At 44.1% G+C, this 12,826-nt stretch overlaps 1 protein-coding gene across 4 annotated transcripts in view; it reads right to left on the bottom strand.

Annotated features, from left to right (window-relative positions):
- The window catches only part of LOC122561287 (kinesin-like protein KIF27), a 146,206-nt gene that overhangs the window by 70,029 nt on the left and 63,351 nt on the right, over positions 1–12,826 (bottom strand). For all 4 annotated transcript variants that reach the window (XM_043712943.2, XM_087997660.1, XM_087997662.1 and 1 more), the window contains one exon: positions 7,949–8,154. In XM_043712943.2, the coding sequence (XP_043568878.2) occupies positions 7,949–8,154 (206 nt within the window). The remainder of the gene's footprint in view (positions 1–7,948; positions 8,155–12,826) is intronic.

The following is a 12,826-nucleotide window of genomic DNA, read 5'->3' as shown; positions in this document are numbered from 1 at the left end:
AAAATGGTAAGACGCCGGGCCCAGATGGCTTTCAAGCTGAATTCTATAAAGAATTTACAGAAATACTGGTTGGTCCACTTATGGACATGTATAACTATGCATATAGTCAGGGCTGTCTCCCGCCTTCGCTGAAAGAGGCAAATATCTCTCTTATCCTCAAAAAAGGAAAGGACCCAGAAGATTGTACATCATACAGACCAATATCCTTGCTAAATGTAGATTTTAAAATCCTCTCTAAAACGTTAGCACTGAGATTAGAAAGGATACTGCCACATATTATAAAGGAGGATCAGACGGGGTTTATTAAGGGCCGTAGATCATCCAATAATGTTAGAAGGGCTCTGAATATGATTCAAGCTTGTCATCAGGGAAAGATACCAGGAGTAGTGGTTTCATTAGACGCAGAAAAGGCATTTGATAGGGTCGAATGGTCATATTTGTTTTACACATTGGAGAGGTTTGGTGTTGGACAGGTGTTTACCAAATGGATCTCAACATTGTATAGTGATCCCAAAGCAGTTGTGGTTACCAATGGATTAGGCTCGGATAGCTTCAGTGTGGGTAGGGGCTGCCGTCAGGGATGTCCCCTCTCGCCATTGTTATTCACGCTAATAATTGAACCACTAGCAGAAGCTATACGAGCTGATCCTAATATAGTGGCCCCAAGGATTGGTACAGGTCAACATAAAATTACCCTTTATGCAGATGATGTTCTTCTATTCCTCAGTAACCCTTTGATGTCCATACCTCGCTTAATCCAAGTTATTAATACATTTAGTGCATTCTCAGGCTATAAAATTAATTTTTCAAAATCGGAAGCTATGCCAATGGGTGGCCTTGCTGTGATACCCCGCTTAGCGGACGGTTCCCTTTTTCCCTTTCGCTGGTCCCTGGAGGGTTTCTTATATTTAGGCATTTTTATTACTCCAGTATTTGGTCAGTTGTATAAGGCTAATTTTGTGTATTTATTGGAAAGGATAAGGCAGGACCTCCAGCGATGGGGAGACCTGCCAATTTCCTGGTTGGGTAGAATAGCATTAATCAAAATGAATATCCTGCCCCGTCTCCTATATCCTATGAGAATGCTTCCGGTGATGCTGCCGAGGACAGCTTTATGTAAATTATACGGCTGGCTGAGTTCCTTTATCTGGAACCATAGGCGGCCCCTCATTAAGCTGAAGAAGCTACAGCTTCCACAGGCAAGGGGTGGATTGGACTTCCCAGATTTTAGGAAATATCAATTAAGTTCCCTATTAAGTTATATAGCTGATTGGGTCTTGTCTGATCCACAATCAATCTGGTTGGACATCGAGGCTTCTCAAGTAAAATACCCACTTATTAACCTTTTATTCTCAGACAAGAGGAAAATCATTACAGATCACTGTAAAAACCCTATAATACTGAATACAATCAAGGCTTGGAATATAATGCGGCAAAATGAGGGTAATTCACATAAAACATCCCCCTATGCACCGATAATGGGAGCATGGGGATTCCAACCGGGGTTAACAGATGCCACTTTTAAACTCTGCAGATCCAGGGGTATCTCATGTCTCGGGGATTTATTTAAAGATGGGGTCCTGATGTCTTTCGGACAGCTGCGTCAGAAATTCGGATTACCCAATGGAGACCTCTTTCGATACTTCCAAATTCGAGATTTTATACAGAAGAAGACTACGTTATTAGATAGTCTTTATAAATCCGATAGAGAATGTAGTGTCCTACGACCAGTGGGGGTATCTTCCGTCAGTAATATTTATCATTTGCTACATGATGAAGTATCGGGAGATATGGATAATCTGCTTAAAACATGGGATCAGGATCTGGGACTAGAAATCTCCACAGAAACGTGGAATGATATCTGGGAAAATGCTAGAAGAATTACTATTTGTAACAGAACCCAGGCTATCCAGCTGAAGATACTTCATAGGGCCCATATAGCACCGGTTCGATTGGCAAAATTTAAGGCAGGAGCATCTCCAATGTGTCCTAAATGCAAAATAGAGGTGGGCACTCTTGTACATTGCTTATGGACCTGTCATAAGATCCGTAGATATTGGACTAAAGTAGCAAGTACCCTGACAGAAATTTTAGGAACGGAAATAAAAGTGGACCCCGTATCTCTCCTCTTGGGCTTTTCGAACTTTCCCTCCCTGGACACGTACGGGAAGAGACTATTTTCTATTCTTTCTTTCTGTGCAAGGAAAAATATTTTGATGAACTGGGTGGCGGAGGGCCCCCCTGGACTTTCAAATTGGCACAGACTAATTATGGAATGTATTCCCCTTGACTTCCTTACAAATATGGTGCACCGAAAGACCGAATTATTTTATAAAATATGGCAGCCCTTTTTGAATTACATAAATACAGATATTTTGGCTATCCTAACAAGGGCTTTTATTTAATTGAGACTACAGACCTGGCTGGTCCGCGGCCCCTCGGGGGAGGAATCCCGCACGAATACGGGTTTTATCATATCTGATGTTAACACATCCCGAGCATGTAAGAGACTTAAATATACACCCTGGTTAGTTGTAGGTTAGATTAGTAGATAGTTGAGTTTTGTCTGTTTGTTTTTTTTTCTCGTTTTTTTTGTTGTTTTGTTTTGTTTTTTTTTGTCAAATTTTGGCTATTGTATATTTGAGCTAATTGTATATCAATGTTTATATCTGAGAGTTTTGTTTATTTTTGTAAACTTGTAAAAATGTTAAATTTCTAATAAAAATATCTATATAAAAAAAACAGTGGCAGCATGTTAGCCAATCTCCAATCTTCCGGCACCTCATCTGTGACTATTGATGATACAGTAAGAGGCCCAGCAATCACTTCCCTAGCTTCCTACAGAGTTCGAGGGTACACCCGATCAGATCTTCTGCACTTGTGTTGACATATGGAGTATTTGGACACATAAAGAAGCAGAATTATAAGATTCCATCAATATCTTCAATAATCACCGATGCTCCATTAACCATAAACCAACAATGCACTAAGGAAGCATTAAGTTCTTGGATACCATAGTATTTAATTTAACACAAAACAATATGCGTAAGAGCGCAGTACAAATTTTCTTGTTTAAAAATAACATATACACACTTCTAAACACAAAGATCCATGAGCATTAACATTCTTTCCATTGGCTGGTGAGATCACAGCTAAATGGTTGCATATTTGTCTTTAACATAGTAACTACATTTTAAGAAATGGTGTGTGAGAGACATTCTGAGATGGTATGACTTAAATGCAAATATTTATTAAATAAAATTGTTCAGTATTAAATTATCCAAATGATACAGTGTTCATTGCAATAGCATCACTACACTTTTGTTGAAAGATTTAAAATTTAAAAGTGGAGTTTGTGTTTTGGGTACCGGTTTTGTGTCCCGTTATGGCAGATATGCATGAAAAAACCTGGAATTAAATATCTATTGATGACCATGAAACCATTGACCAATGTCAGAAAATCCCATGTGGTTCACTAATGTCTTTCAGGGTAGAAAATTACCATCCTCACCTTGTCTGGCTCCTAAACCACAGCAATTTGGTTGACTCCCAAAAGGGCGGCACAGTGGTTAGCACTGTTGCCTCACAGCGCTGGAGACCCGGGTTCAATTCCCGCCTCAGGCGACTGTCTGTGTGGAGTTTGCACGTTCTCCCCGTGTCTGCGTGGGTTTCCTCCGGGTGCTCCGGTTTCCTCCCACAGTCCAAAGATGTGCAGGTCAGGTAAATTGGCCATGCTATTGCCCATAGTGTTAGGTAAGGGGTAAATGTAGGGGTAGGGGTATGGGTGGGTTGCGCTTCGGCGGGTCGGTGTGGACTTGTTGGGCTGAAGGGCCTGTTTCCACACTGTAATGTAATCTAATCTAATCGTCCTCTGAAATGGCCTAGCAAGCCACTTACATGTATAAGTAGCTACTAAATGGACCAGCTGGCATTGACCCTGGCACTAGAAAAGACAATGGTAAAAACAGCCCTGTCAACCCTGCAAAGTCTTTGATACAAACATCTGGGGGCTAGTTCCAAAATTGGGAGAGCTGTCTCAAGCAACAGCCCCTTGTCTGTAAGGTATGTTTCTGTGAGTATGACCGTATACCAGACACTAACATCACCATCCCTGGATATATCCTATCCCATTGCCAGGTCAGACCTAGCAGAGGTAATTATACTGTGGTATATCATCAGGAGAAAATTGCCTTGGGAGCCCTCATCATTGATTCCAGACTTCAAGAAATCGCATGGCATCAGGGTTAACTAGCCAGTGATTATTACGTACCATCTTCCCTCTGCTGATGAATCAGTACTCCTCAATTTTGAACAATACTTGAATAAGCAATGCCTACCACAGTGAGTGACTCAGCAACAGCACTGCTCTTTGCACTGATTGGGTCCAAAAGGCCATAACTACTGGATTGGGTTTGTGGCAGCAGTTGAAGGAACTAGAGGGAAAAACATACTCGCCAATCCATCTGTGGCAGATGCATCTGCCAATGTCATAAATCAGTATAAGTGACCACCGTTCAGTCCTTGTGGAGACAAAGTACTCACATTGAGAATGGCCTCTATTATGTTGTGCATCATTGAACAGATCTGCACTTCAAAACTAGGCATCCATGAGGTAATGTGAGCCATCAACAGACACAGTATTGGACTCCAACAGAGTCTGAAACCTCATGGCCTGGCACATCCACACTTGAACATTACCATCCACACTTGAACATTACCATCAACTCTAGTTCAATAGAGAGTGCAGGGCAAGCCAGGACCAGCATCAAGCACACCTACAATGAGGTATCAATGAGGTGAAGCTATCAAACAGGACTTTGCGTGCCAAACAGCATGAGTAGCGAGTGATAGTTAAGCGATCCTATGACCAGTGAATCAGATCTAAGCTCTGCGGTCCTGCCACACCCAGTCATAAATGGACAACCAACCTACAGGAGGAGGCTACACAAATATCCCCATTCTTAAATGGTGGAAATGCACAACCCATCAGTACAAAAGATAAGGCTGAAATATTTGCACAAATCTTCAGCCAGAACTGCCAATCGGATCATTCATCTCGGTCTTCTGCAGTGGTCCCCAACATCACAGATGTCTTCATGGCAGTCTTCAGCCAAATTAATTCATTCTACAAAACAATATCAAGAAATGGTCGGAGGGACTGGATACTGCAGAGGCAATGGGCCCTGTTACTGAAGACTTGTGCTCCAGAACTTGCCTCACCCTAAGCCAGTTCCAGTACATCTACAACACTGGCATCTACCAAACAGTATAGAAAATTGCCCAGGTATATCATGTACAACCTACTAACAACTGTGCCTTAACATTCAATGGCAATTCACTGAATCCCCCATGATCAACATTCTGCAGTTACCATTGACAACTGAACTCACCACATAAATATCGCGGCTACAAGTGCAGGACAGAGGCTAGGAATACTGCAGTGAGTAACTCACCTCCTGACTCCCCAAAGCCTGTTCACCATCTCTAAAGCACAATTCAGGATGTGATGGAATGTTCCCCAAGTGCCTGGATGAGTGCAGCTCCACAATACTCAAGAAGCTTGACACTATCCAGACAAAGCAGCCCACTTGACTAGCACCACATCTACAAGCATCCAGTCTCTCAACCACCAAAACACAGAAGCAGAACTGTGTACTATCTACAGGATTATATGCAGAAATTTGCCCAAGATCCTCAGACCATTCCATTCAAACCCATGACCACTTCCATCTAGAAGGTCAAGTGCAGCAGAAATATGGGAACACTATCACCTGTAAGTTTCCCTACAAGCCACTCACTATCCTGACTTGGAAATATATTGCTGTGCCTTCACTGCCACTGGGTCAAAATCCTGGAATTGCTTTCCAAAGGACATTTTGGGTCAATCTTTAGCACGTAGGCTGCAATGGTTCAAGAAGGCAGCTTACCACCGCCTTCTCAATGGCAACTAGGGCCTAGCAAAAAAAAATTAAAATGCTTGCTTTCCTTTACAGCCAATCTTCCCCTTTGAGGCTCTTCTCCCCACTTTGAAACTCATATCACTTCTTTTCAGTCTCACTTGTCTTGCAACCTCCCAGGGTCACATCTCACCCACTAGCTTGGAAGCCTTGCTTCCAGGGTCACAGACTCACCTAGTCCTAAATCAGTACCAAACGGGATTCCACACCCTTGACACAATGTTGGTGCGCATGTGAATCTTGAAGGTGTGATACTATCAGCAGTCATAATGTCTTCATCATGCAGGAATGTCAACTGCATTTGGCACGAGTTCTGACATGGGCAAAGAAACCTAATATCCAATGTCCAATCCCTCCCCCTACCATGTTAAGGCACTTATCTATGTTTAAGACACTCTGAGGACATTAAGAACACAGAAGTTCTTTGGGTAGGAGACTTCAAAGTCTGTCACCAAAGTGCCTGAGTAGCACCGCAACCAGTTTAGTTGTCAGAGTCTTGAAGTACATGTCAACAAGGTTGGGTCTGTCGCAGGTGGTGAAATAACCTAACCATGACCTTATCAATCAATTTGTTGTAGATTCATCCTCCAATGGTAGTATTGTTAGAAGAGGCATGGTACATTTCTTTCAGAAAGACATTCCCATCTTCACACAAACAACATCTTCAACCGTGTTGTATAGCAATATCAAAACGTTAAATGGAATAGATTCAAAATAGATGCAGTTGTTCATTCTGTTCATCATTTGTGAGGTACTGCAGATCAACAGAATTGTATTTGAACACAATCTGTAATCACATAGCTCAAGTATTCCTCATTCTACTCTTGCAATCAAACCAAGGAACCTACCTGGTTTGATGAAAAAAAAGGAGAACAAGCCAAGTGTCGCACCAGACAAAAGCAAAAATGAGGTGCCAAGTCAGAGAAACTACAGCATGCATACTAAGCGGCAGATGCAGCATGTTATAGACAGAAGTTAGCCATTCCACAACCAACAGATTATACAGCTGTAAAGTCTCATTGAATTGTAGAAGGTGATGATTGAGTAAATAACTAATTGGAAGTAGGCGTTTGAAGTACATCTTGATGGGATGATGGGAGGTCCAGCATATCAGAGCAAAAGGCAAAGCTGAAGCATTGCAATTATTATTAGTTAAAATTACCAAATGCTTGATTCATCTTGGTCTCCTTCCAAAATCCCCAGAATTGCTAATACCAGTCTTTAGCCAATTATGGTCAGAATCAGAGATTCATACAGGTCAGAAGAGACCCTTACTTCACAGGATCTCAAGAAACAGTCAAATTCACTGGATAAAACCTTGGGCTCCCACAACATTCAAGACGTAGTCTGAACACATGCTCCAAAACTAGTCTTATACAAGTCAAACTCTTCCATTAGAATTACAATATGAACATCAACCAGCTGATGTAGAAAACACAAATCAGGAGTTTGTATACTTTTCACTTGCCTGAATATAACTCCAACAACTCTCAAAACTGTTGACACAATCAAAACTACAGCATGTTGCTTCATCAACAATTCAACCTCCCACTTTAACACTTGCTGCCGTAACCAGTAGTGCACAGTAGCTGCATTGCATAGTATCTACAAACTGCACTACAGGAAGTCGCAGAGGCTTCAGTGACAGCACTTTCGAAAACTGCAATCTCTATCTCTTAAAAGAATAAGGGCAAGAAGTGCATGAGAACAGCACCACCTGCAAGTTGCTTTCCAAGTAATGGATCATCCTGACTTGAATTTACATTACTATTTGTTCACCATTGCTGAACCAAAACTCTGGATCTTCCTAAAAAACTGCAATATGGTTCTACTTACTGCAGCAGCTCAAGGTGGCTCACCACTTTCTAAGGACAATTAAGAATAGGCAATAAATATTGGTCTTGCTTGTGAGATCCACATATGATAATTTAAATAAATCAAACAAAAGGACAAATCAAACCACAGAGGGTGGCTACTGTATAGTGGCTAACCTGCATTTTAACTTTGGCGGTTTCCATTTTCTTGCGGAATTCTTTTTGTAACTTTGTTTTCTCTGCAGCATCCCGAAGTTCCTTGTTCTCCAGTTCCTGTAATTGTTTCTGAGCTTCTGACAGCTCAGTCTTGGCCTGCTCAGCTTCTTGTTCTAATTGAGTGATCTTTTGGTAATACTGCCGGTTTACAGCTTGAGCATCTTGACCTGAATGAATAAATTTACAAATAAATAGATTAAAATACAATAAATTCTTCACAAATAAAATATGACAGAATAATAGTAAAGACGAGTATGGGCAATTCTTCAAAAAAGAACATTCTCTTTAATCATCTCAGAATACTTCGTATAATAGGGTTAAAGAGAATCCAAAGGGATTTTATAAACACATTAAGGATAAAAGGGTAACTAGGGAGAGAATAGGACCCCTCAAAGATCAGCAAGGCAGCCTCCATGTGGAACCTCAGGAGATGGGGAGATACTAAATGAGTATTTTGTACTTACTGTGTTTACTGTGGAGAAGGACATAGAAGACACAGAATGTGGGGAAAAAATGTCCATAGTACACAGGAGGAGGTGCTAGATGTCTTAAAATGCATAAATCTCCAGGATATAATTGGTGTAGCCTAGAACCCTGTAGAAAGCTAGGGAACTGATTGCTGGGCCCTTTGCCGAGATACTTAGATCACTGATAGTCACAGGTGAGGTGCCGGTTTTTAATTAGAGTCATAGAGATATACAGCATGGAAACAGACCCTTTGGTCCAACCAGTCCATGCCGACCAGATATCCCAACCCAATCTAGTCCCACTTGCCAGCACCCAGCTCATATTTCTCCAAACCCTTCCTATTCATATACCCATCCAGATACCTTTTAAATGTAGACAATTGTACTAGACTCCATCATTTCCTCTGGCAGCTCATTCCATACTCAACCACCCTCTGCGTGAAAACATTGCCCCTGAGGGCTCTTTTATATCTTTCCCCTCTCACCCTAAACCTATGCCCTCTAGTTCTGGACACCCCACCTCAGGGAAAATACTTTCTCTATTTGTCCTATCCATGCCCCTCATGATTTTATAAATCTCTATAAGGTCACCCCTCAGCCTCCGATGCTCCAGGGAAAACAGCCTTAGCCTATTCAACCTCTCCCTATAGCTCAAATCCTCCAACCTTGACAACATCCTTGTAAATCTTTTCTGAACCCTTTCAAGTTTCACAACATCCTTCCAATAGGAAGGAGACCAGAATTGCACACAATATTCTAAAAGTGGCCTAACCAATGTCCTGTACAGCTGCAACATGATCTCCCAACTTCTGTACGCAATATTCTGACCAATAAAGGAAAGTATACCAAATGCCTTCTTCACTATCCTATCTACCTGCGACTCCACTTCCAAGGAGCTATGAACCTGTACTCCAAGGTCTCTTTGTTCAGCAACACTCCCTAGGACCTTACCATTAAGTTTATAAGTCCTGCTAAAATTTGCTTTCCGAAAATGCAGCACCTAGTATTCATCTGAATAAAACTCCATCTGCCATTGAGGAGAAAGTGAGGTCTGCAGATGCTGGAGATCAAAGTTGAAACTTTATTGCTGGAACAGCACAGCAGGTCAGGCAGCATCCAGGGAAAGGAGATTCGACGTTTCGGGCACAGGCCTTCTTCAGGAATGAGCAGAGAGTGTTCAGCAGGAGAAGATAAAAGGTAGGGAGGAGGGACTTGGAGGAGGGGCGTTGGAAATGTGATAGGTGGAAAGAGGTCAAGGTGAGGGTGATAGGTCGGAGTAGGATGGAGGCGGAGAGGTCAAGAAGAGGACTGCAGGTCAGGAAGGCGGTGCCGGGCTGGAGGGATTTGGCTGAGACAAGGTGGGGGGAGGGGGGATGAAGAAACTGGTGAAGTCCAAGTTCATCCCCTGTGGTTGGAGGGTTCCCAGTCGGAAGATAAGACGCTCCTCCTCCGACCGTCGCGTTGTTGTGGTTTGGCGGTGGATGAGTCCAATGACCTGCATATCCTCGGTGTAGTTGCGGAAGATGGATTGTTCCACCTCTTCGTAGGGTATGTGGAACAATCCATCTTCCGCAACTACACTGGCCCCACCCCCCATCTTTTCCTTCGCTACATTGATGACTGTATCGGCGCTACCTCGTGCTCCCACGAGGAGGTTGAACAGTTCATCCACTACACTAACACCTTCCACCCCGACCTCAAATTCACCTGGACAGTGTCGGACTCCTCCCTCCCCTTCCTAGACCTTTCTGTTTCTATCTCAGGCGACCGAATCAACACGGACATCTACTACAAACCAACCGACTCCCACAGCTACCTGGACTACACCTCCTCCCATCCTGCCCCCTGTAAAAACGCCATCCCATTCTCCCAATTCCTTCGTCTCCGCCGCATCTGCTCCCAGGAGGACCAGTTCAAAATACGTACAACACAGATGGCCTCCTTCTTCAAGGACCGCAATTTCCCCCCCGACGTGGTCGACGGTGCCCTCCACCGCATCTCCTCCACTTCCCGCTCCTCCGCCCTTGAGCCCCGCCCCTCCAACCGCCACCAGGACAGAACCCCACTGGTCCTCACCTACCACCCCACCAATCTCCATGTACAGCACATCATCCGCCGTCACTTCCGCCACCTCCAAACAGAGGGGATATTTCCCTCCCCTCCCCTATCAGCTTTCCGTAGAGACCACTCCCTCCGCGACTCCCTTGTCAGATCCACACCCCCCACCGACCCAACCTCCACTCCTGGCACCTTCCCTTGCAACCGCAGGAGGTGCAACACTTGCGCCCACACCTCCCCCCTCACTTCTCTCCAAGGCCCCAAAGGAAACTTCCATATCCGCCACAGATTCACCTGCACCTCCACCCACATCATCTACTGCATCCGCTGCAGCCGGTGTGGCCTCCTCTATATTGGGGAGACAGGCCGCCTACTTGCGGAGTGATTCAGAGTGCACCTCTGGGCCACCCGGACGAACTAACCCAACCACCCTGTAGCACAGCATTTCAACTCCTTCTCCCACTCCACCGAGGATATGCAGGTCATTGGACTCATCCACCGCCAAACCACAACAACGCGACGGTCGGAGGAGGAGCGTCTTATCTTCCGACTGGGAACCCTCCACCCACAGGGGATGAACTTGGACTTCACCAGTTTCTTCATCCCCCCCTCCCCCCACCTTGTCTCAGCCGAATCCCTCCAGCCCGGCACCGCCTTCCTGACCTGCAGTCCTCTTCTTGACCTCTCCGCCTCCATCCTACTCCGACCTATCACCCTCACCTTGACCTCTTTCCACCTATCACATTTCCAACGCCCCTCCTCCAAGTCCCTCCTCCCTACCTTTTATCTTCTCCTGCTGAACACTCTCTGCTCATTCCTGAAGAAGGGCCTGTGCCCGAAACGTCGAATCTCCTGTTCCCTGGATGCTGCCTGACCTGCTGTGCTGTTCCATCTGCCATTGGCCCATCTGATCAATCTGAGGTAACCCTCTTCGCCCCGAATATATTCAATTGGCAGAATGTGAAGGTTCCAGCTCTGAAGCCTTAATAGGCATAACATTTCTCTGGTAGCCTTTCTATCCACAAACTTTCAGTAATTTTACTGAGGATGGAAGAGGCCTAGAGTAGCCCTACTACCCACACTGTTCACAATTGAGGACCTTGAGAACCAATTACATTCAAGATTTGCCAAATTGCATATCTTTGGCTAGCCAGAGGATTTCAGGGACAGGGGAACCTCTCAGCTCACCTTGCTCAAATCTCAGGTGGGAAAGTGGTGGGAGAGAGTTCGCCTCAATAACTAGTTTCCCCTTTTCAGATCAGCCACCCCCTTCCTCCAAACAAAAGGTTTTCCCATCCCTTACATGCTCCTTCCCTGCCTGGTAGTTGTTATAATGCTGGTGTGTCTCCCCGACTATCCATAGCCCTCCCTTCTGCTCCCTCAACTGTCTAGTTGTCTGGATATCCAACTCTTGCTATTAGGATTATTTATAATCCTAGCAGTGGATACTGTTCCAATGTGGTACTGCTGAGACTACAGAGCTACAAACCAATAAGATCTTCCTGTGAATAAAGAGTGGGAATCCTTCTTCCAGCCAACTAATGTTCGTGTTATGTTTGGTTTGCTTGCCTTTATTTGTCAGTTCATTGAGAATAGGATTTGGGAGATCATGTTGCAGCTGTACAGGGCATTGATCGGGCCTCAATCGGAATACTGTGTGCAATTCTGGTTTCCCTGCTTTTGGAAGGATATTGTGAAACTTGAAAAGGTTCAGAAAAGATTTACAGGGTTGTTGCCAGAGTTGGAGGCTTTGAGCTATTTTCCTTGGAGCGTTGAAGGCTGAGGAGTGATGTTATAGAGCTTTATAAAATCATGAGAGGCATGGACAGGGTAAATAAACAAGATCTTTAACCCGGAGTGTGGCAATTCCAAAATTAGAGGGCATAGGTTTAAAGTGAAGGGCGAAAGATTTAAAAGGGACATATGGGGCAACTTTTTCAGGCAGAAGGTGATGCCTGTGTGGAATGAGCTGTCAGAGGAAGTGGTGGATGCTGGTACAGTTACAACATTTAAAAGGTGCTTGGTTGGGTATATGAATAGGAAGGGTTTAGAGGGATATGGGCCAAAAGCTGGCAAATGGGACTAGATTAACTTAGGATATCTGGTAGGCATGAATGAGTAGGACCGAAGAGTCTGTTTCCGTGCTGTATATCTCTATGACTCTAAGTTGACGTTTCGAATGTATCTCTTCTTCCCCGGATGCTGCCTGGCTTGCTGTGTTCTTCCAGCCTCCTGCCTATCTACTTAGGATTCCAGCATCTGCAGTTTTTTTTTCTCTGCAAACACCAACTGGCAGAGAATTCCAGAAACTTAC

This window comes from Chiloscyllium plagiosum, unplaced genomic scaffold (genome assembly GCF_037043375.1).
Source record: "Chiloscyllium plagiosum isolate Xiang-an unplaced genomic scaffold, Cpla_swu_hap1 HiC_scaffold_2, whole genome shotgun sequence".
In the NCBI taxonomy this organism is placed as follows: domain Eukaryota; kingdom Metazoa; phylum Chordata; class Chondrichthyes; order Orectolobiformes; family Hemiscylliidae; genus Chiloscyllium; species Chiloscyllium plagiosum.
The sequence above is the reverse complement of the archived record's forward strand: the minus strand, read 5'-3'. Positions and strand labels throughout refer to the sequence as shown.